At 43.8% G+C, this 25,095-nt stretch overlaps 1 protein-coding gene across 3 annotated transcripts in view; it reads left to right on the forward strand.

The window, feature by feature from the left end:
- LOC135242967 (corticotropin-releasing factor receptor 1-like) overlaps nt 1-25,095 on the forward strand; it is a 182,608-nt gene that overhangs the window by 37,097 nt on the left and 120,416 nt on the right. Inside the window, exon 1 of one of the 3 annotated variants that reach the window (XM_064314343.1) lies at nt 6,104-6,854. The exons of 1 other annotated variant lie outside the window; for it this stretch is intronic. Coding sequence is in view for 1 of the 2 variants with exons in the window: in XM_064314342.1 (XP_064170412.1) it covers nt 8,175-8,198 (24 nt within the window). In the remaining variant the exon portion in view is untranslated. Of the gene's footprint in view, nt 1-6,103; nt 8,199-25,095 lie in introns of those variants that run through there. One more of the 3 variants, XM_064314342.1, reaches the window with a different exon arrangement.

A 25,095-nucleotide genomic window follows, 5' to 3' on the forward strand; every position in this document is an offset into this window, starting at 1 on the left:
TTGATGTTAACGTTCCTAAAGAGGGATGAACTGCGACTCCAGACGTGACAACACACAATCACTACTGGCAACTGAAAGCCAATGAAGATCTAGAACCCTGACTTAGAATTTTAGAATAAGGAGGAAAAAAAATTCCAGAAAACCTACTCTTCAGAGGGTTAATGCAATCCCTAGGGGTTGGGGGGATGGGGGTGAGGGAATGTTTGTAAAGGTATTGAAATAAAGTAAGAAAAAAAAAAAGGGCTAATTTCACAAATGCTATATTTTTGTTGCTGGTAATGTAGCTACAAAGTGCATAATTGCCTTTTGAATGCGTTTATGGTTTACACCAGCAGGGAACTGCAGGGCTTAAGAGCGGCATTACACTGTAATACGGCAATACAATAAGCGGAGACCCCCGAGTTCACTCTTTGTGATGAGACATTTTTTGATTTATGGTTTCATTGCAAATTGTAACAAATGTAATTCGTTTGACCGAGGTTTCTGGTGCGTGAGTTGTCGAGCCAATTATTATTAAGAGATGCCCATTATCAAAATCTCATACCACAGTTGCAAAAAAAGAAACAAAAAAAAACATAATAGGCTTTTGTGTAGCTGCTGGAGTTATAGAACAATTCAAATGAAAAAAAAAAAAAAACCTTGCACACTGCCATTCAATGCTCTCCTGTCTATTAAACTATTTTACAAAGAACGTTTCAACCCTCAGGTCTTCATCTGAATATGCATTCCTGACCTGATGGGGACCTGAGCATCGAAATGCAGTAACGCAGCTCAGTAAATGGGGAGAGCATTGTGTGTGTCTGTGTGTTTGGTTGTGTGTGGTGTGTTGTGTGGTGGTGTGGGTCTTCTTTCTTTTTTTTTTTTTATATCAAAAATCTCTCTGAGCCAAAATGGCGTCCGTGCTTCCCATGGTAAGAAGCGAAGGGGTAGCCCTTTCGTTGCCGCGAATTGGGTGCTGTTGTACCGGACCGCGAGTGGATTAGCGTGGGCTGAGGAGGAAACCCTAGGGGCCATCCTTTCAGTATTTCTGTATTTCCCACAATGCAACTGGCTCCCAAAGGGGCTGCAGTTTTGTGTTCTCCTTTCAATCGGCAGCCAATTAAAAGGCCTTGAGACGAGCAAGGTGTGCGGATTCCTAAGCCAAGCAATGACTTACAATAAAACACTTGGGGTGCGGAAAACATCCCAAAAACCCAGCAGACACTGCGGCCCATCCAGGACTGCAGTTTGACACCTGTGATTTAAAGGGTGGTGTTGGTCATGGTTGCCCAACCCTGTTCCTGGACATCTACCGTCCTGTACATTACGTTTGTCACATTGCAGAGTTGTGTACGTGTTGGTTGACCGGACTCATTAAAATTCCTGGAATCAATGCGAGTAGCACAGCTGATAACTTCAGAGTTAAGTTAAGTTTGTTTTTTATTCTCCCAACAGCTGCCTTTTTTAACATTTGCATAATTCTGCTGGTTTTTCTCCTGCCCTGCGCACGCTTTAGAGGGACCATAAAGTACATCTCATTAAGGGCTACTTCGCTGCGTGATTAAGGAAAAGTACAGGGTGCATTACACGCTCCGTTGTCCTTGAAGACGGTAGATTTACTGTGACTGTGACGCAAAATGGCCGCTCTAAATTTTTACAAGCAGCTCCCTCCTGGAAGCACACGTGAGAGGGAGAGTCCCGCACACCTCTTGCAGTTACTGTATCGCTCTTCTCTATAAAGGTCCTAAGCTGGGCACTAAAAAAAGAACAATGATTCATCCGTTCCTCATTCCTCCTTTCCACACCTCCACCACTGGGACCCCCTACCACCCCCCCGCTACCACCCCCCCACCCCCCGATGGATCCCAGAGTTTCATTTTGAACCACAGAACACTTTCATCATACTGTAAGTGCCTGGGGTGGGGTGGGGGGGGGGACAGGAGGACTCTCATTCTGCAGCCAGTCCGAGTTTCACTTTCATTCTATGGTGACATTCTATGGTGTTCAAACATCTTTCAATGAGCTGCATTTTTTTAATGCTATATTTTGGCCGAAATCCCTGGTTGTCTGTGTGCCTCTGTGTGTGTGTGTGTGTGTGTGTGTGTGTGTGTGTGGGTGGGTGTGTGCGTGTGTTTGTGGGCGTCTGTGGGCGTGTGTGGGTGGGCACAGAGATAAAAGGGGCTTAAATTGATCTCTACAGAATTCTGTTGGTTAGTAGCACTGAAAAATATTTTCGCCTTACCCGAGACGTTTCCGCAAAGACTCTTTTTAGCCACGGGTGCAAAAGGAATTTAGCCTGGGTTCTGAGACGGCAGTTTGTGGAAGGTGAAGAAAGAGAGAAAACCCTTTCATACTTCTCATCCCTCTCACACAATGTGCAGTGTGTTTGGCAGGCTTATCGCAGTACACTAGTCTACGGGTGGCATGGTGGTGGTCGGTTGTGCTGTTGCCTCAGCCAGAAGGTCCTGCACTGGCCCACAGTCTGCACTGGCCTGGTCTGCACTGGGTACAGTCTGCACTGGCCCACAGTCTGCACTGGGATGGTCTGCACTGGTCCACAGTCTGCACTGGGTATGGTCTGCACTGGCCCACAGTCTGCACTGGCCTGGTCTGCACTGGCCGACAGTCTGCACTGGGATGGTCTGCACTGGCCCACAGTCTGCACTGACCTGGTCTGCACTGGTAGTCTACAGTGACATGGTCTGGATTTGATACCAGACCTTAGGGCCAGTCCACACATTCGTTCAGTATCTTTGCGGTATCTGGACGATATTCAGTATCTGGACGAGCTACCCAGCATTCCCTAGTGTCTTACCTCTTCATTTACAGCAAATACAAAATTATGTGTGAATGAAAGCCGTAAATATAATTGGTGTTTATGTGAGAATGCGTACAAAAGATTTAAATAAATAAAAAAAAACAAAGAAAAGAAAGCATTTACACGACACATTAGTCTCCAACCAAATGCTCATGAATAAACTTCTAACACTTCTTCCCTGTGAAAAAGAGCATGCCAAAACGGTCTGGCCATTCATGGTTTTGTGATGAGTATTTGCGTCAGACAACGCATTCAATTCACAGCTCATTATTATGTAAATGTCCATGTAAATCTTTGTTATGCTCATTGTGTTATTTCCTATTCATGTCATTTTTCTTATCAGCTCGACTACCTTATTTTTCCATAATCGAAATGGGGCAGCTTGTGTGTTGGGAACAGATGTGACCCTGGCATTCAGCTTCCGGGGAAGGGCGCCGTCCTTATTTGCAGACTTTCCCTGCGTGACAAACCCCATCCCCTTTTGAATGGTGGACTTCTCCTTCATGCGCTTGCCTTAATAGGCTTCATTTTGAACGAGATGTTAGCTTGAGGCACTCTTTCAGCGTTTCGCAGATTGGTGAGGAAAGTTATCGGGTAAATTTGACCCCTTGCGGTACTCCACGTGTGCACAAAAGATCCAATCGCCAAAAGAGGAAAGGGCTGTAATTTAATGTGATTGCGACGTGATTAATATTCTGCGAGGTCTCTTTCACTATAATACAGCATTGAGTGAGGTAGTCACCGACAGAATCACACGCCGAGCATCAGGAACAGGAACATCCAGGTTTATTCTTCCAAGCCCAGCATGCGCACATGCACAGACGCACACACGCACACACGCACACACGCACACACGCAAATGCGCACATGCACAGACGCACACACACACGCACGCACGCAAATGCGCACATGCACAGACGCACGCATGCACACACACACACGCAAATGCGCACATGCACAGACGCACACACACACACAAGCACGCATGCATGCACACACACACACACTTACAACTTTTGGGCTGAATACAGTTTTAGACACACATGCTCACCACAACGTCACGTCACGACGTAGTGATGTCACGAATGCAAAAACCGTGCATTTTTATTTGGAGAAAAAAAAAAAAGTCACATACTGCCTGTCTTCAGTGACACCATTATCAACCACCCCCACCCTCCTTGCTTTGCAGCGATTGCAGATGGGATCACAAGGCCATATGCAACGATAACCACTGTTGGTTGAATGGGCTCATCACAAGACCAAGAGAAGCCCTTCAAAAGCCGCTTTTCCACCGCATGGTACCGGCTCGACTCGACTCTACTCGCTTTTGGTACCAGGGACTTCGTTTTCCACTGCAGATAGTACCCCCGTCAATGTAGCTGGTTGTGATAGCGACGCCGCATGAAACTGCTGTTTCTGACCAATCAGTGGTCTGCAGTGTTTTCACGTCACCTTTTGGTATCGCCTCAGCTCGCTTGGAACCTCGACGGAGGTGATACCCAAAAAAGTACAAGGTACCAGGTACTATACACAACTTTTGCCCGATGGAAAACCAAAAAAGTCGAGTAGAGTCGAGTCGAGTTGAGCCGGTACCATGCGGTGGAAAAGCGACTGTAATGGCCTCAGTCAAATTGTGAACTGAGAACCAACAGAAATCCTCTTCAGAGGAGGTTCCCTTACCTAATGCTTCCTTCCTTGTCAGAATAATTGATGAGAATGGAAATCTTTTTTTTGGCACCTTTGGTCATGTGACATGATTGGATTAAATCAACGTCTGCCCCTACATTTCGCTTAAAAAATAAAAATAAATAAATAAATAAAAATAAATTACTAAAAATTTGACCTTTTTTTATTTATGTTCACTCTACAAAAATTTGGTAACAGCAGAAGAAGTCAAGCTGGGTTTATGAAGAAAGTAACGCCAGCCTCTAACTCTGAATTTCAGGACAAACACTGGTGAAATTTAGCCAGTGACTCAAGGAACAAACCATAAGCCGGTGTGTAGGAACATCTCCAGGGTGTGACCAAAAACAAGAGTCTTAAAGTGCTATCATGCCAACATTTTACATAACGTGTTCTATCCCTCATAAATAATAGATATTTATTAATTATATACACTACATGCCCAAAAGTGTGTTTGCACCTGACATCCAACATTATCATTCTAAAACCATGGCCATTAATATGGAGTTTTGGTCCACCTTTCGTTGCAATAACAACCTCCATTCTTCCGGGAAGGTTTTCTACTGTAAAAGTTGGGAGTATTTCTGCTGGGATTTGCGTCCATTCAACCAGAAAAGCATAAGTGAGATTGGGAACTGATCGGGTGACTAGGCCTGGTTTGCAGCTGGCTTTCCAATTGATCCCAAAGGTGTTGCATGGGGTTGAGGTCAGGGCTCTGTGAAGGCCAGTCAAGTTCTTCCATGTTGTTCCTGACACAACCATTTTCTATAGGGACCTCGCTGTGTGTCAGGGGGCACTGTCATGCTCAAACAGGAAGGAAATCCTGGGGAAGCACAGAACTGTCCAGAATGTGATTGCATGCTGTAGTATTAAGGTTTTCTTTCACTGGAACTAAGGGGCCTAGCCCAAACCCTGAGAAACAGCCCCAGCCAGGAGGGAGGGAGATATTTTTGGTCATAAAGCGTATATAAAAATGTGATGTTGTGTTTATGGACCAGTTATAAAGGGTTCAAATGGGCTTCCGGAATGCATACCTCCCAAAATTGCCTTACACTGGTGGGGGGAAAAAAAGCTTCAGTTTGCTATATATCTATTATTTATCTTTTCACAATTGAAACGTTTTTAGGTTCAATTAAAAAATTTGTTACAAAGGTAACAAATTGAAGTGTAACAAATAAAATTTTAGGTGTACTCAATGAAGCATTTCAGCGTATGTAGTTAGGGGAGTGGGTTGAGGTGGGGTGTATAGTGGGTGGGCGTTGAAACATTGAGCTTATATTTGTTTAAAAAGAGTCAGTGCAACTGATTTTACGAATGGGTCCTTCACAGTATAGTATTGGACCCTCATATCACGAGTCATCTTTTCATACATACAAATTTAATTATTTGTATGTATTTGTATGACCTTGAATTAATTTACACCATTGTGATAGGAAACAATAGAACATGCATAAAGCAAAATAATCGTAATTAGCAGGACACTGTTCCTTTAACCTCTCAAGAGCTAAACGCAGAAATTGAGCTGCAGCGAATGCTAGTGCGTTCATTGAGTACATTCCACTGTACTTCAATTTAGTTGTAGGCTATATCGAGAATCCTCGAATGAATTACTTGATTGGTAAACGGGTGCAAGAAGTTGCGGCAATAATCTTTGTATAGCAGTCGTAAAGTATTTTCCTCGAATGTACGCCGATCGCAGCTGTAACCTTAGTCATTTTCTTTGAAGTTATTTGAGCGTTCTGACAACCAGAAAAGGTTCAAATTCTATGAAAATCATGATTAATACTGGCAATGATACTTTATTCTGTCCTATGTCCAGTTCCGCTTAACGCTTAGATTTTTTATATTCATGCAAAAAAAATTGATGCATACGTATTCATATGCATCGCGCATTTCCAACTATTTTTACTCTGCAACAATACGTACAGTTTTCAAAAAGCGAAATGCAATGCTGAATTCTGACACCAATTACATGATTAATTATGTGGTTAAATCAAGCACATTTAGCTAGGATTCCTGCTCTTGAACACATCGATATTATCGTCGGTACGAACTGATGCGCTAAAACATTTTCAACCCTCCTGAAAATTCCCCGCGGTCCGCGCACGGTTTTGAACCATTTCCGCACATTTCTTCCACTACCTCAAATTATCTGAATGGTGTGTTGAGTCAGTTGTTTGATGCCCGAAGCCGAACGTAATTGCGGACAAATCAAACGGACCAGACACTGGCGTGAGGCTGAACTAATCGAAACGGGGGCGGTGACAACAAACACGAAGTGGGTACTTGATTCGTGAGGAGGAGAATCCGGCGTTGGCAGCAGAACCAGTGAGACGGGTTTTTCTGAAAGTAAAGAAAACTAGTGAATACGAAGGTAGGAATGAAATTCTGCGCCTCCGCGCGCCATGCGACGTTCTAGGCTTACGCAGAAGTGAGCCGAATTGGATTAAACAGTGGACCACAGTGACCACGGCTGGACTGCACGACCGCACGCTGCAGTGACACCCGTGACTATATCTAAAAGCGGACACAGTGGACTGCAACGCGAGCGTAAATCTTAGCCGAGAGGTGCAGATAACATCAGACTTCCATCTGAAAATCCGGTGTCTGCATTGCAAGTTTCGAAATGTCGTGCGAAGGTTTCTAGCGAAAAATCTGCGGGGAAAGAAATTAGCAAGATAAGTATATAATGCGCATACACATCACCGATTAGTTGTTTTAGAATTTGATAATGAGAATTTTAATTCGGCTGCTGTGAAGCTTATGGCAAAAGTTACAACTCTACTGCTCGTTTACGGACAGTTCGTCAAAGTGACTTCGATGCACTTGCTCTCTGAGGATGTATAAATACGTTGTTTAAATGTGGTCCTTTTTTCAGTTGCCAAGTAGACAGCTGTCGCTTCGCAGACGAAACTCTGAAGAGCCTGTTCACGAGCCGACAAAACGCAAAGAGCGGAGTACAATCACAGAGTTGCGACAGGCTGCATTACCAGAAGTTTTAATTCATAAGGCAATCGGCTATATTGCCTGAAATTGGTCGTCGTCCCGATTGCGTTTGCTATTCATATTGAAGCGTCTGCGGGTTCGTTGTATACATAGCCTAGGCTACATCTATACATACGCACCTTAGGCACAATTAGACTAGCCGCGTCTAGAGAAATTGTTTTGCCGGAAGAAAACCCGATTCTAAAACCCAGGAACCAAACTGTGTCGGCATTTCTCCCCGTTTTGCGGACAGAAAACCAGGACAATCATTAAGCATTTTTTTCTTCGCGCGGCTATAACGAACCAACCTCAGTAAAGTCATCAAGATGCAGAAAGCGATGCGACACAGCCTTTGGAGTTAATATATTGGGAGCAATAGGCGATTATTTATAATGGTTCATTAACACTGCGTTTTTGTTCGTTTAGTACCCATCATGTGAAGAAAAAAAAAATATATATATACTTTTCAAGTTTTAAAAAGGACGACCACATTGATGAACGATGGCTTATACCTTTATGGAATCAATACAACATCAATTCCAGAAGTCAAGCGTCGCATCCCTTTAGAGCGAGGGCGGTGGGGCAATCCATTCTTCCACAGCACGGCGTCTCTTGGCTTGAAGACAGCGAAAGAGACGGGTTGAGCATCTTGAAAGACGTCTGCAGCTGAAGTTCCAAAAAACAAACAAACAAACAAAAAAAAAAGAACATGTATCTCATCCGTCCACTGGAGGTGAGTTGTTTCTTACCGGTCAGTTCTCGTGGAACTTGCAACCTAAAAGAAAACTGCATGCTATGGTGATTTAGTGTTTTATTCTGAGGTGTTTACAAGTAATGCGTAAACGTAAATGCGACGCATCTCTATGCTATAGTACTCCCATAGTGGGGGAAAAATGCATTGAAGATAAATATACCGGGCTTTGTTTTGTCCTGTGCGAAACGGCGCTTCACAACGTTAGCCTGGGCACAACATGCTTTTATCTCTGAAAACGATTTCTTGTGAGTGTTCACATTTTTTATTTTTTAAGTTTGCAACCGTATATTTTTATACAGTCTATGGTTCACACAAGCTTTTTTTTTTTAATGGCCGATACTAGGAAGCAGGTGCAACTCACTTTGAGATTCTACCAAAGTCGAACCTGGTCGCGCTAAACCCGGGGGAGGTGCACAGTAAAATGTCCAGTGTCCAGCTCTTAATATGCGTAAGAGTTTACCACTGAACATTATCCTGCATGGCCATTGTTAATAAACGAGTCTGCGGCTTCAGAAAAGAGTATGAATTTTGCGCGCATCGACTGTCCTATAAATAGACACCTTTTATCCGAACTAGATAACGGCCATTAAAGTAATAAGCAGGGATATTAACGTCCCGAGAACATTCCATTTCCCTGAAAGAATGTTAGTTTGTTCACTAGGCTACCGTCTACGTTTCTGGTTTAAGCAGTGTGCTGAAATATATTGCTTTCAATGTGTTAAAACGCCTAAGATTTCTAAACTAGTTCACTCTGTGTCATTTCAGACTTTTTTCCTCTGCGTGCACTAGCAGGTCAACTGACCATCTTCTCTCTGAGAAATCTGTGCAGAAGTGTCGCAGCAAAGTACTGTGTATGCGAAGTTAGCCACTTGAAAGTTTCCTGGATTGAACAATACTAGTTTTTTAAATTTATTTTTTTTACAATAAATACGACCTTTTTAAAGCATCGGCATCTGTTATTCCCAGTCAGTGGTAACGGCAGAGAACCCAATCAAATATGGTCCGTGCTTGTATCTCGTGGCGCTTGATACCAGGTTTAAAAATAATAATTAAAAAAACATAATAATAATAATAATAATAAAAAGTTACTCTTGTAGTGATAAGGGTTTTCACACCTATACCCTTTTGACTGTACCATGTATCATCAGCCTTGATTTTTTCAAAAAAAATCATTGAATGGAACAATTTATTGGATACAACATGCATTTCTGAATATTATTATTATTATTATTATTATTAGTCGTTAGTAGTAGTAGTAGTAGGACATCTGTCAATGGAGTGGGTATTTGTCCCAAACCGTTTGTGCTTTTCTCATGATGAAGTGTAGCAGCAAGGTACGGCACGCTGTGACCCTGAAATGTTGATTTGTTACCTCCGTGCCTCCGTGTCTCGGAGTCCTTCCTCACCTTTATGTCTAATGCGGCTGAATGAGTCATCACATCCAGTGCTAACGCCGTAACCCCTCCGCTACGATCGCACGCACCTTTTCCCTGAAGGTGCTGTGGTTTTCTGGGTTGTAATGGTGATGTGATCTTAATATTAGATGCTACATGTAATCGTTCGCTGAATGCGCCAGTTTAGTAACGCTGTGTCTTCGGAGAAGCCTGCTCTTTCTGGCATCCCAAAAATAACCATCACAGGCGCCGTATGTGGCAGTGGGTACTGCATATGTTGGAACCTGCTCTGTCTGTTTATGCTGTTCTTCTCTCAGAAGAACCGGCATGCTACTGTTCCAAGTCAGGCATGTCAAGCCATTCAGAACGGGTTGTTATATTAATTGGTTTTTATTTTTGTATTTGCCTTAATATGTCAGTACTTGGGCGATGCAGTGGGTAGCCCTCTCTCCTCACAGCAAGAAGATCATGGGTTCCGTCCTCATGTCAGGGCCTTTCTGTGTGCAGTTTGCATGTTCTCCCCGTGTCCGCGTGGGTTTCCTCCGGGTACTCCGGTTTCCTCCCACAGTCCAAAGACGTGCAGGTAGTCTAATCGGAGACTCTAAATTGCCCATTAGAATGAGTGTGTGAGTGAATGGTGTGTGTGCCCTGCGATGGAGTGGCGAACTGTCCAAGGTGTGTTTCTGCCTCTCGCCCCATGCATGCTGGGATAGGCTCCAGCACCTCCCGCGACCCTCTCCAGGAATAAGCAGCTATAGGTAATGGATAGATGGATATCGGTACTTCTTAATTAACTTCTTGTACCCTCAGATCTTTTAATTATTAAATTCTCCATTCATTTTTGATATGCCTGATAAAAAAAAAAAAAAGAAAAAAGAAAATCCTGCCACTTAACCTGCATTGCCTCTGCATCCATTTATACAGCTGGATGTATACAATGTAAAAAGTTGTGTAAATCACTGTGGATAAGGGCGTCTGCTGAATGCCTGTAATGTAATATAATGTGGAACGCACGAGAGGATTACTTATGAAGTGCATTTGACTGCTCCCATCCAGTATCAGATCTCGATGATGAACATTACCCACATGACATTGGGGTTTAAAAAAAAAAAAAATGTTTTTAAAGCCATTAAAAAAAAAATAGATCAGTTTGTGAAGTCACTGCAAGTGCAGGTTGGTGTCCCTATAGAGCAGGATCAAGCCTTGTGTTATGACTGTGCGGACTGAGGTCGCATTGCCATCGATTGGATATGAATATGAATGTGGGCCAAATCGAAATGGAAAAGATCAGATTCCATGTGGTTTTTGCTGTTCACACTGTTTAATAATAATAATAATAATAATAATAATAATAATATCTCTGCGTCACATATAAGGAAAAACGTCGGGCCACTTTTACCTGCGGTGTGAACATGCAGGTATAGCATGCCAGCCAATGTTATGGCCTGCTGTGCTCTCCTGTTGTACCCTTGGGCCTGTGAAACAGAGTCTGACTCACGAGGCGAGGGTTATATTTTTCTGAAGACCTCGCTCGCTACATCTGCCGTGATCCGCGCGTGGCACGTTGGTGGTGCAGCTGCGACTGCAGACGTGCAACCGTTAATTCAAAAGAACAGGGAAAGCACTGGACCGCTAAGCCAGCGAACTGAATAAAAGTTAAAACGCTGCCGAGAAAGTCTTGTGGAAAATGAATGATAAAGCAATTGAAGGATGGCGGAAGATATTGTCCTGCGATGCGTGTCACACAAGTTGGACGGAACTCGACGAAAGTAGAGCGAACGCCAGTGACATCGGCGGATCAGCTGTCCCACTTCAGATTCTAGGGCAGCTGCGCAGGGTGCTGCTAAACGAACTGGGCTAGCGGCTGTTCGCTCATGTTCCAGGTTAGTCACTTCCATTGTACTATTGACGGCCTGGATTCCTTCTGCGAAATAGCCTTGCATTTAAAAAAATGGCAGCTGGATAATATCCTCTGGGTAAGGGCATCAGCCGAACGTGTAATGACGCGTTTTAGCGATAAATGCTATGACACACAATTGGCATAAAAAGCTTATAGCTCACATTGTAAACTCTGCTAACAGGGCCACAAATGACACAGCAGTGCCATAAACATCTTATGATTACAACTATCATAACATGTCATCCTGTCTGGAGCATATCACTTAACCAAATGCCCTTACACTTCAGTTGGTAATGAGGCTGAAAAATCGTTAGTAAAAAAGGGACAACGACACCTGGTTTCATCTGTATGCACAAGCTACGGGATCTGCCGCCCTAGTTATTGGGTAACTGGTTATTTTCCGCTTAGTAGGAAATGTCAGGTTATTCTGCTCAATGCGACGGCGCGATAATTACGGCTTGCGTGGGGGTGCAAGCTGTGTGTGATGTAATTAAATGTTCAAGGCAATCAGGTGGAAAAGGCCATGCCGAGGTGTAGACCTCCGAAAGATTATGTGCCGTTCATTACCACGAGCTGCACGGCTAACAGATGGGGAGATTATATCAGACCCATTCGGAAGACGCCCAACATATCCAGAATATCCAGGCTTCTAACCTTTGTCCCTATTGCGTAACCCTGACAACCCTCGCCGTTAAATTCTGTTTATAAATGTACGGTCCTGGCATATATTTATGTATAGAAAACATACTTCTGTCGTAGTTTAGTTTAACATTTTGTTATCAAACGGTAACCATGGGATGATAATGATGGAGCAGATAAAGTATTACTGAGCTCCAGCTGGTATTTACTACATTGAAATGGGAACTGATGGTGAAAAACTTTGCTGGTAAACAGGAGGCAGTGGGTCGCACAGTTGGGGGTCAGTTCTGTTTCTATTCAGGGATCCCCATAGAACATCCTGGCCATTTTTCAATTTTGTAATCAAATTTCAATTCATTTCCTGAATTTGCTGAATTGAAGTTTAATTGACCAATACCCTGGTGGGTGTACTGTAACCACTCTCTCTGTGCGTGGATATCCTCCTGTGGAATTTTTTTTTGCCATTGTTTAAATACATTTCAGAGGTTGGGAAAAGCTGTGAAAGGGTGTTCTCAGGGTTTTCTCAGGTTGCAAACTAAAAAAAAAAATTAAAATAGTTTTTACAGGGGGGGAAAAACCAAACAAACAAAAAAAAACAAAAAACCCACAGAGGGTAATCTGGACCCATTTACTATGTGCGTCAGATCAATGTTAAATTAGGTTAGTGGTTTACTTTCTGAACTTGAAACGCATGAATGAGAGCTTATATATAAATATAACAGCTCATTGCTGGAACTGGTCTTGCATGAAGTGAACTCATCACATAGAAACCCAGTGAGGTTATGATCCAGCTGGCGTGTGTGAAATTGTATCGCGTCATGTCACGGAAATCTGCAGCAACCGCTAACTTATGGACCATACAGGCCCAGGCCCCTTCCTCTAACCATAGCCAGCTTTAGGATCTCAAAATGGCGTCCATACAGGTATGGATATAAGAGACTGGTGTGCAGCCTGTTTTACTAGTTCCTGTAGCAATCGCCTAAGTTGCTCTTCCGAGTAATTGCGTGCTGTGGAGGGATTCCTGCTAGCACAGAATGTTTAAAGTTTTGATTAGATAAGCTGCAGCATCAGGGGGGAGGAATATTCTCTGCTGAACCTCTATTCTTTAAAAAAAAATAAATAAATAAATAAAATGTTTGCAGCCTCAATTAACAGGTTTGATGAAGAAAGATTGAAAGAAAACAAACCGCGGGCTTTCTCGGTGTTATTTAAAAAAAAATACTTCGTTAACTCTCTTTTAGCGTTATAATTATCGCATTTAGCACTGTAATTTGACGTAACACGTCAAGCCTCTCGGAGATTTGTGCGCAAAACAAACGGGTTTAATTTGTGCCGTGCTGAAATTGCTGTATGATTAGGGTCCGGTCACCGGGAGGTTGTTGGTACAGTGTGCACGTGACTGTGCCTTAGCCCTTCTCTGTGATACTGTATTAACGTCAAACGGCGAGCATTCTGCGGAGTCTGTGTACTCTGAACTCTGTACCTTTTAGACAGTCCCACCCCAGGGCAGAGCTAATCCGGGATAGCCTAATGTTGCAAAAGAAGTCCACACTGATCCGTCACAGCATTCGTTTTTTTTATTTTATTATTATGATTTTTTGCTGAATTTGAATTTTTAATGCTTCTGGGAAGCAAAGCTCCAATTTGGCAGCAGCGGCGTTTCTCGCTCGGTTTTGAATCGGACGTTCCTCAAGCCAGAGCCGTGCTGCGGACACCCCCGGGGGGGCGACGGTAATCCTGTTCTTCTGCGCACTGAACTTTTCGCCCCGAGCGTTTCAACTTTGGTTTCTGGGGGGGGGGGTTGGGGGGGGTTGTGGGTTGTGGGCGGGGTCAATGTGGGTCGGAAGTTTTCCTCAGGGCTGAGAATGCAGCCTGCGCGTGCCGTAAGGGTCCACCGTTCTGGTCTCCGGGGGCAGCGCGTGGCGGTTGAAGCGGTAAACCGCGAAACGGGCCTTGCCCTGCGGCCCGAGCCCTTTGAGAGTACCGCGGCGGCGCCGCTCGCTTCTCCGCCGGGCTGCTCAGTGGCGTGTGGAGTCACATGATCTCGCGGCGATGCCGTTATCCCCGAGCCCCAGCTGAGCTGATCAGCAGGTGGTCTGAATACGAGCTGCAGCCGCATAAAATAAGAATGAAGGATGAATGACATTATAATGCAAATTATTATGCATTAAACAAGTGCCTCTTCAGGATACAATAACCAGAAAGCCACTTCAGTGAACAAATACCTCTTCGTTTAGCTAAAATATTGCTTTTTAGTTCATTTGTTTTTTTTTATGTAAATGGATATGCGCTCGTAGAGCAAATGCACATTGCATCATAAGATCCCAGTAGTTTGACAGAGAATGGGTGGAAATGTTGTCTGAAGGGTAAGGGGGTGGTCTTGTAACCTAAAGGTTGCAGGTTTGATTCCCAGGTAGGTTGCTGCCATTGTACCGTTGAGCAAGGTACCTAACCTGCATTGCTTCAGTACATATCCAGCCGTGTAAATGGATGCAATGTAAATGCAATGGATATGATGCTAGAAGTTGTGTGTAAGTTTGCTAAATGCCAGTGAAGTAAAATAAACAAGTCTTTATTAATTAAGATTAAAGATTGTCAGCACAATGGCATAAATACATTGTCTTTACTGTACCTGGAAGTGCACAACTGGGTGGAATGGGGTGGCTGGCATGTTCTGTGGACTCCATTCTAGAAGTTTGTCACGGCAAATCAGGATTGCTTGTGCACAGTTAACGGAATGGCACAGTCTGCCATTCTGACAGGCGTAATGCAAGTTTGTCACAGCCAATCAGTGACTGTCGTCGCTCAATTAACAGAACGGCACGGCCTGCTGTTCCGACGTGCACAATCTGAGCAGACATCTGCATTATGACAGAGCAGAAAGAGATGAGCACAGGTTGTGCTGAAAATAGAGTTTCTGCTGGGGGGGGGGGGGGGGGGGGCGCGGGGGGGTTGGGTGCCGAGTGTTCTACCCCATTTAAAAGCAGATACAGACACTTCAAACAACTGCTCGCAGTTCCCGGAGGAACGGATAGTTCTTGTATTGTTAGATGAGCAGACTGTGTGTAGTTTGGAAAATTAAAAAAATAATAATAATAAGTGTTTGCTTTTGATGTAGGATTCACGCAGTGAGCAAACTCAAAGCATTTTGTAAATGACCTCATTAGCGAAGGCGAATTAAAATTTTTTCCCTCAGTAATATCAAACAAGGCAGCACTGTTTATAATGTTGTTTGTTCAAAGGTCTTTTTAAAAAACATTTTTTTATACAACGGGCTTACTGGAGCATGCGTCTTAGCGCATACTTTTGGCTCAAGTTTTTTTATTTGCTAACTTGTTCTCACATTTTGGTGCAAGATGCAGCTTTTCAGCTTAAATATGTGCTGGCCTCATTCCCCCATTGAGGCTAGGTTTATGACGGGGAAGGGTAACCCTTGTAAAAAAAAAAAAAGTAGGCCTGCGTTTTGCAAGTGTAGCACGATGCGGAACAAAGTCTATTTTCAGTGCGTCCCAAATTCCACTACAGCCTGCGGTCGAATGGGTGTTATCACTAATCTGTTACGATGCTTTCCCCCGTGATTATGCTTAAATAAATAACGAAAGAAGGTCCTCAAACTCCCAGGGATCGAGATGCGAAAGCCAATTTTAGGTGATTGCTTTTTGGCTGGAAGACTTATGAATCTGCGAATGCTCGTGACGGTTCTTTGTCTGCTTCGTTGCCTCAGTCACACGAAGGAGAAAACGGGGAAAAAAAACAACAACAGCGATCACTCTCTATTGGGCTGATCTGGCAGCCGAATGGGCGACTGGGGCTCAATTCTGCGTTCCCATTGGCACAAAGAAAGCCCTAATTAAGCTACTGTATATGCCTATTCATCCATTTTCTAAACCGCTTATTCCTGGTCAGGGTCACAGGAAGGCAGTGGGTGAAAGGTAGGAATATGCCCTGGAGAGGTTGTCAATCCATCTCAAGCACTATTCACTCACACACTCCTACTGACTCAGACTCATCGATTAGCCTAACCTGCATGTCTTTGGACCGTGGGAGGGAACCGGGGTACCCGGAGGAAACCCACACGAACACGTGGAGATCGTGCGAACTCCACACAGAAAGGCGCCTCGCTCAGGATTCAAACCCAGTACCTTCTTACTGTAGGGCACCTGCGCTACACACTGGCCCCGCCGTGCCACCCCACTACTCAATGCCAACCTGGCAAACCCGAAGTACAGGGGTGGTGCCCGTTCCTGACCTTGTGGGTCTTAAATAGAAATATTTAACCTACTTGTGTGCGATGAGATGTGGATTGTATTTTTAGAACTACAATAGCTCACCTGTTCACTCCCCCCCCCCCCACTACAAAGTCACTGATGACAGGTATTTTGTACAAGAGTATATGAAGTGAGAGAACAACGGGACCGCACACGGCAAACACGTAACAGAGCGAGCGAAAATACAACAGAATACGATCAGTATTGAGGAAGATCTGGCAAAAATGAAGGCTGCAGCATTTAAACTGGCGGTTGGCTTCTGGTTGGCTGTTTGGAATAAACTTGTGTTCAGCTGACCAATGAGAGGGGAATCTGTATAGCAGGATAGCAAGAGGGGAGTGGAAAGAAAAAGGGGGGAAAAAAAAGAAAAACACAAAATGGCAACACAACGTAACACCTGTGTTCAGTCAGTATTTTTTCTTTACAGAGTTTGTTGAATTAATTTCCATGATCGCTCAAATTTCTGAACTGTGTTTGTGAAGAAAGGAGAATATCCCTGGCATTTAATTCTCAATTAAATGAGACCAAGGACAAATTTTGATTGAATGCAGGCCTTAGTCTCGTAAAATAAAATGGTTTCCTGTCAGTAATTCCTTTCAGCTGTCCTGGTGTCATTGGTATTCCTGTGACTGTGTTCGTAAGCCCTTGATAACCGGTGACAAAAATGCCAGGTTTTTTCAGCTGGGGTCCGTGTCACGAAGCAGGATTACCGAGTTAGCTGGATAAATGCTCTGCCTAAAACCCTGGAACAGCTCTTATTACTTCACTCCCTGTTCCCGATTTGCGAGGGTTCTGGGCTGTACTCAGCGCAGTTATCCAGCTAACTGTGTAATCCTGCCTCATGATACAGGCCCCTGGTTGCCTGAGGATATTCCTCCTTAGCTGTTTATTTACTGAGTAGCGGGAAAGCACAGGCAAATAGCCTTGTATATCCATTTTGTGTGTGTGTGTGTGTGTGTGTGTGTGTGTGTGTGTTGTGTGGCTGTGCACTAGTGTGTGTGTGTGTGTGTGTGTGTGTGTGTGTGTGTGTGTGTGCATGCACTGTTTGTGCACTTGTTTTGTGCGTACGCTTGTGTGTGTTGTGTGCTGCACTGTGGTGCTTGTGTGTGTGTTGTTGCATCACGTGGGCGTGTGTGCATGCACTCGTGTGTGTGCGCTTGTGTGTGTGTACGTGCGTGCGTGCGCTTGTGTGTGTGTGTGCGTGCGTGTGCGTGTATGTGTGTGCGTGCACACTGTGACTCTTATGTACTCTGCAGGCACTGGTTTGTTTTACAGCCCTGCTTATGCTTGTCTGATCCGCCTGTCTCAAATGGGTCCTTCGCTGTCATTTTATTTTCCCCATTTTGTTCGGAAGTGTTTTCGTAGCATCTACACCGATTTGATATGTCAGTGTAGATAAACAGAAAATTGGAATCCATATCAATCTCTCCAGTAAACCCCAACTGACATTTTGTTAGTTGAAATAGGGATTTGTTCAAAGGACTGACTGAGGAGAAGCTCCCTGAAATTGTACAAATATTGAATGGAGCCTTTCGGCACCCAATTAGGGAATAATGCACTGTGTGAACGGAAAGGACCAAGCTGCTGGAAGCGCTGCAGTTGGCCGAGGGCCATCATCAGAAACGGTCCACCCCTGTTCGGGCTTTTGAGACTTATTTTCTGCTGAAACGGACACGGTAGTAGATTCCTCCGTTCTCATTTTAATGGTTTCAGTGCTGAACTTCGGCCTGACCTGTGAAATTGTTAAAAAAAAAAAAAATTTTAAAAGCAAAACATTGGAAGCAAGGCCTAAAACTGAGTTTGCAGTTCAAAATAAAATGTATTCTTTTATTTTTTTTTCAATTTTCAGTTTGGCTCATGCAGGCACATGCTCACGATGTCGATCGTCTGTTTCGTTTCATGACGCAGCCCAAGCCGTGCCTGCCTAGTCTGAGGGATGTCTGAGGGAGGCTGTTCATTGGTAGTTTGAGCAAGCAGCCTGTTGGGTGCCTGGTTAAACCAGGATTGGGGATTGGAGGTCATTGTTTTGATCCTGGATGCTGATTGGCCGAGACGGCATTCTACAGTGATTTTGTAAATCCGATACCGTTTAACCATTTAATCAAACGGCCTGTTTGTGAACAGTATCGCTCCGTGCACAAACAGTTACTTTCAAATTATATTAGATAAATAATAATATTGTGTCACCAATTAATTGTTTGCATGTTCTCCCCCATGGGTTTCGTCGTGCATCGCCCTTCCCCCCCGGGGGGCCGTAGCTAGCACTGGCAGAGTCAAGACCAGGCCAACACATCCGACATCCAGGGGAAGGTTGCCTCAACGGGAAACAAACTACCCAGAAGCCCCTTCAGTTTCCAACCTTTCGTCAGACACGTAGGGCATTAGAATGGGCTGCGACTCACAAATCCAGGCCAAAATAGCACTGCTGGAAATAAATAAACCAAAAAAAATATTTTTGTGGGTTTTATATTGACGCTCCAGGATTGTAAACTTGATGGTTTAATGTTGTATTTTCAGGAACGGGGGAGCTGCCATCGCACCCTTGAGCCTGGTGTTTAACCTAAATTACTGCAGTTAAAAACCCAGCTTCTCTGAGACGCCAGGATAAATTTGTCCGAGGTGTCTGCGGAGTAAATACATGGCTTAATAACCCGTGTGCGCGTCCCTGCGGGAGGGGAGAGCGTGCGGCGAAATGACTGCCCTATTTATTCTTAAACGCAGCATCTTCCCACTGCAAATTACGCTGCGACTCCCCAGGACATGAAGTTGGCTATGCAAATACTGTACAGAAAGAGCAAATTGGGACTCCTGAAGGTCACCATTAGAGTAATGGAGTGGAGGGTGGGGTGGGGGGCTGGGCAGAATCACCTCATTAGTGTTGTTTTTTTTTGGCGTAACGAGCTTTGGCGTTGGCTAATTGATTACCCGTGCGGCCGGGGAAACTGCATGCGCAGGCATAAAGGATATTGAGTTCAGCGCAAACTCGGAGAGCCCGCGACGCGTTTATCTGTCATTATTAACGCCCCTGCAGCAGAAGCCGGGGGAAGGAATGGCCGTCGCTGAAGGTCGGAGGCAAAGGCAGCGGTGCGCTGTATGAACGGGGCCTTGAGGAATTCAGTAGGGGGGAGGGGGGGGGGCGGCGACGGAGGGGGGGGGGGGGGGTAGATGCAGAGGTGGCGGACTTAAGAATGTACATTTCTGGGCCATTAGTGACATCACAATCCCATTACGGGCATGTTACAATCGTGTTACAGTCATGTTACCGTTACATTCGTTACATCTGTCACATTACAGTTACTGTATATTACAGCTACATTCCAGTCATCTAGCAGATTCTGTTATCCACAGTAACAAACAGCAGTGAAGAACATCAGTGTGTTACTCTCAGGAATACAAAAATGAGGCATCCCCAAGGTGGCACAGATTGCCATTTCTAATCTCCAAGTTTAATGTTAACCTCTGAAACGGCTGTTTGTACTGTAACAAAAGAAGGTATGACTAGACGGATATCCCATTTTACACAGTTACCCCTGTGCTGTTGTCCTAAAGGAGAGGAGTCTTCAGTCTGTTTCAGGAGATGGGCAGGTTTTCTGCTCTTCTGACTGCAGTGGGAAGCTCATTCCACCACCGGGGAACAAATATATAACAAATATAATGTAGCATTTTTTTTAATGTCTAATTACTATCATACATTCGAAAACTTGTCAGAATTTCAATCAACATGTTTATTGACTTTGACTCACAATTAAATGCAGGTGCTTTTGTTTCCAAAAAAAAAGTATGGCAATTAGCAAGCCAATTTTTTTTTGTGATTGGTGAACTTTTTTGAAATTTATTTTTCAGTCAGAGTTAAGGACTAATGATGTGGGAATCCCTGTCTTATAGTTCTGTAACTGCTAAGGTCAAAGCACATAGCAATGTTGCATAACAGCAGCCTGCTGGTGATTCATACTTGGTTGACTGTACTGTGAGTGATTTGGTTCTGTGATACCCAGTGATTTAGATATTTCCGGCTACAGAGAAGAAAGAATGTCTTCTGTAGAAATTAGCTTTGTTTTTGGAAGACTGCTAGTCAGTTGCTGTCGGAACATTCACTTTCAAGCATCCTAACATCCTGAAGCATTGTGTTTGTGAAAACTGTCACAAGCCGTATATATTGCATGTATTCGCTTTGTCAGTTTGCTATCCCTGTGAGACTAGTTCTTCTTTTTCTTCCTTTTTTTTTTCCTCGCAAGGCTTAAATTGAAATGTTCAGTTATATGAATGTGGAGGGACCCGAGTATAATATCGTATCGAAGTAAACAGGCCGGGCCATTCGTCACTGTCAGTATTTAAGTGTTTAAAGAGATTTCATTTTTGAGTCTCAATATATTATTTTGCTCCTGTTAGGCAAAGAAAGAAACGAAACAAATGTTGCATCTTACCTCGTGTTAAAAGCCTTCTTGTGAATAATGTTACATGGTGGGTGCACATTCGTCCCACCCATGTATCATTATCACTTCTCTTCTGTTTTGGCTATTATTTTTTTGTTTAGTAAAGGTGTTCTCATTTTCAAACACTGAGGGAACATTTAATATAAACCCTATTTAATATAAACCCTATTTAATATAAGCCCTATTTAATATAAACCCTATTTTTGTCCCCGTAGAATTTTTTTTCTGACACCAGGGAGCAAAATGACTGATTCTTTGTTTTTGCTTAAAACAGGAGACCTCACATATGATTTCTCATGTGTGCGGCTCTAATTAAATGAGGAAATTAGGAGGGTGCGCCAAGACATGCCCCTAATGCTGTTGCTAACACGCACACAGATAGTTTGGCAATGCTGGGACATTCTGATCCTCCTTCGTAAAATGGCTGTTTTGACGGTTACGCTCTTTTCTTGTGTTGTAGAAACCTTTGGTGTGAGTGTGAACGGTTCCAGGTGTATAAACCCAATCCCTCTGTCTCCCGTTCAGCCCAACCCGCTCAGTCTTTAAATATCTCGGCACATTGGTTACCTTCGCCTGAAATGATTTAATGTGGGTGGTGAGAAGTTTTTTTCTCTTCTCTACTCCTCTGTGAGCTTCCGAAGGCCCCTGGGCCCTGTTTCACAAAGCAGGATTACTGAGTTAGCTGGATAACTGCGCAGAGTAAAACCCTGTATCACAGAGCAGGATTACTGAGTTAGCTGGATAACTGCACTGAGTAAAACCCTGTATCACAGAGCAGGGTTACTGAGTTAGCTGGATAACTGCGCAGAGTAAAACCCTGTATCACAGAGCAGGATTACTGAGTTAGCTGGATAACTGCACTGAGTAAAACCCTGTATCACAGAGCAGGATTACTGAGTTAGCTGGATAACTGCGCAGAGTAAAACCCTGTATCACAGAGCAGGATTACTGAGTTAGCTGGATAACTGCGCAGAGTAAAACCCTGTATCACAGAGCAGGATTACTGAGTTAGCTGGATAACTGCGCAGAGTAAAACCCTGTATCACAGAGCAGGATTACAGAGTTGGCTGGATAACTGCGCAGAGTAAAACCCTGTATCACAGAGCAGGATTACAGAGTTAGCTGGATAACTGCGCAGAGTAAAACCCTGTATCACAGAGCAGGATTACAGAGTTAGCTGGATAACTGCACTTGAGTAAAATCCTGAACCCTCCCAAATCGGGAACATGTGTTTTACAAAGCTGTAATCCTGCTTTGTTAAATAGCCCCCCCCCCCCCCCGCTCCGACCCGTGATCTTCTGGAAGGACTAAATTTGCTGTGAACATGTAGCGAGAGCTAGCGTCCTGACAGCTGATGTGTGTTGAATGGCTCTTTTCTTTTACCTCTGGGGCCTGTATTCCCATTTCTCATTTCTGGAAAAAAAACTGGGGTACAGCGAGTCCAGCCCAGACGTGTTTTGACGGACCAGTATTGGAAAGAACATTTTCAAAATGTGCAAATAGCACCAACAGAAAGGCCATCACTATTTTATGAATGCATGCTTTTAGAATATAGTGTTTTAATATTTTTTCTATTTTTATTAAGTGCTGAATTCCGTCATTGCATGCAGTAGCTTGCTCTTTCCCCTTGCTTTCCTTTCCGTTGCCTTTGGCAAGTTCAGCAGTCATCAAAAACTTAAAATTGACGCGGAGTCAAATATTTAGTGCATCCAGGCATAATGTAAGTGTCGAATTGGATCATTCATAAATTAGTGTGATGCGTTTGAGGGATGAAGAGGGCACACTGCCATCTGGAATGCTCACAGCCAGAAATTTCAAGAAAAAAAAAAAATAATAATAATAAAAACCCCAGAAGGATCAAGGATCTTGATTTGAATATTGGCCTGGATTCAGTCAGTGTTTGTACTTGACTTTGACTGATCAGTTAGCAAACAGTATAACACACAGTTGTCTTTTTTTCGAAACTGAGAACACAGTTTGACTGATCTTTTCTTAAGGCCTTGACCATGCTCCATCTGCATGTGTCTGGAGATATGGTTATGTAATTTAAGCATTTAATGGACGTCTGATGCAGATCCATGACTTCCTGTGTTAGCCATGTTTCAATGTACTTGTGTATAGCATTGGATAAAGCAGTGGTAAGATCTACTGCCCTGTAGGTTTTCACTCCAACCCTTCCAAAGCACACCTCATTCAACAGCTAGAGATCTACCGTCCTGTAGGTTTTCACTCCAACTCTAACAAAGCACACCTCATTCAACAGCTAGAGATCTCGTTGAGATGCTAAGTAGTGCAGTCAGGTGTGCCACATTAGGGTTGAAATGAAAACCTACAGGATGGTAGATCTCCAGGAACAGGGTTTGTTACCAGGCATAAAGGATTTAGCAGGTAACCTTTTTGTGGGTAGGTGAGGGGGTCCTTGGGTGCACAGTGGCGGATAATTTTGTGGGGTTTTTTTTTTTTTGTTTGTTTTTTTTTTTAGATGAAAAGTTTTTTGGCTCACCAACTCCCCCCCCCCCCCCCCGCCCCTGCAGTGATTGATCAGAACCTGCCTGCGTGACCCTGCAGTACGGAGCTCTGATTAAACAGAGAGACCTCTCCTGTCCCCCTCTCTCTCTCTGCGCACTCGTTCTCACACGATGGTGTTCCTGCAGCACAACACGGCATCCTTATGCGGCTCATGTAAAAATAGCTCTCCTGCAGGCCGGGAGCTGAGCGGCTAATCCACAAGCGCCCCGCTTTCCAGACCTCCGCTCCGCTGACGGTTCTGGAGACGAGTAACGGGCAAACGGGTGGAATTTATGGCTCTGCGGCCCGTTTTAAAAAAAAAAAACAAAAAAAAAAAAAAACATGCATTTGATGATATATATATATATATATTTCACAACAGCGAAATGTATCTCCATATGTGAAAGTAACAATAATATTAGTATATTTTCCCATATATAAATGGTAAATGGACTGCATTTATATAGCGCTTTTATCCAAAGCGCTTTACAATTGATGCCTCTCATTCACCCATTCACACACCAATGGTGAAAGGCTGCCATGCAAGGTACCAATCAGCTCGTTGGGAGCAATTAGGGGTTAGGTGTCTTGCTCAGGGACACTTCGACACGCCCAGGGCAGGGGATCGAACCGGCAACCCCTCGACTGCCAGACAATCGCGCTTACCTCCTGAGCTATGTCGCCCCATATATATTGTGGTGTTGCTATATCTTGATAATATGTTTTATTTCGGTATAGTTCCGGTACATTCCACGCTTACCGTGGGAAATCAGAGACGCACAGTATATTTTTATGAACCCTGGTCCAGTGATGGCTGTGGGTGTGGCCAGGCCGTGACTTTGGGCAGTGGGCTCGCTGCTGATTGGTCGCTTTGATTACGAGTTTTACGTGGCGTGGCGACGTCAACAACAGCTATGCCAGCTGCGCCGAAACGTCAGTGAATCCCCCTTCAAGATTGTCAGTTCCCTCTAAATTACTTCTTGTCAATTTGTTGTGGGTACAATTGCGTTTTTCTTCGCTGACTGAACGTAGGGCTATCGCTTCCTTACGCACTGTTCCAGTGCACACAGCCATAAGGTTTTTATGCCCTCCTCACGTCGATGCAATTGTATTCATTTTTCAATGAACAATTTGCCAAACTGACTACAAAGGTAAACAAACATCCGAAATATGAAACATAATAAGTAGTTTTCTTTATTTAATTTTTTTTGTTTCTCGGTTTATGCCAGAATACTTGTAGCATTGTACGTGCTGCCCCTGGGACATTTGTCTTCAGCTATATTTATTTTTTCATTTTTATTTATTTCACTGGTACAATGCACATTGACCAACATTGCCATTCTGTGATGTAAATGTGGCAGATTTAGCCAAATGGCTAATTTCCATCTGCTCTCCCTGGGCTGGCTGATGTTAACACATTGATAACAACATGGACCAGAACAAGGAGTTATAATACAACATTAAAAGTACATTAAAAACAGGCACACAGAGCTTAGAAGCAGGCACCTGCACAAAAAACAAAATGGAGCTAATAAAGAAGGCATATACTGTACAAAACAGGCACATATAGAGGGTATTAAAGCATTAAAAACTTTAAAAACATTAAAAAGCAGCACAAGACTATTCATCACGTGTTGACGTGCGACAACTCCACAATGTTACACAGAACGCGTGCAGTTCAGTACTGAATTAGCAGACGTGAGAAGACGTTAACGACAATGCTGGCAACATATT

The sequence above is a fragment of the Anguilla rostrata genome, chromosome 17 (assembly GCF_018555375.3).
Source record: "Anguilla rostrata isolate EN2019 chromosome 17, ASM1855537v3, whole genome shotgun sequence".
NCBI lineage: Eukaryota > Metazoa > Chordata > Actinopteri > Anguilliformes > Anguillidae > Anguilla > Anguilla rostrata.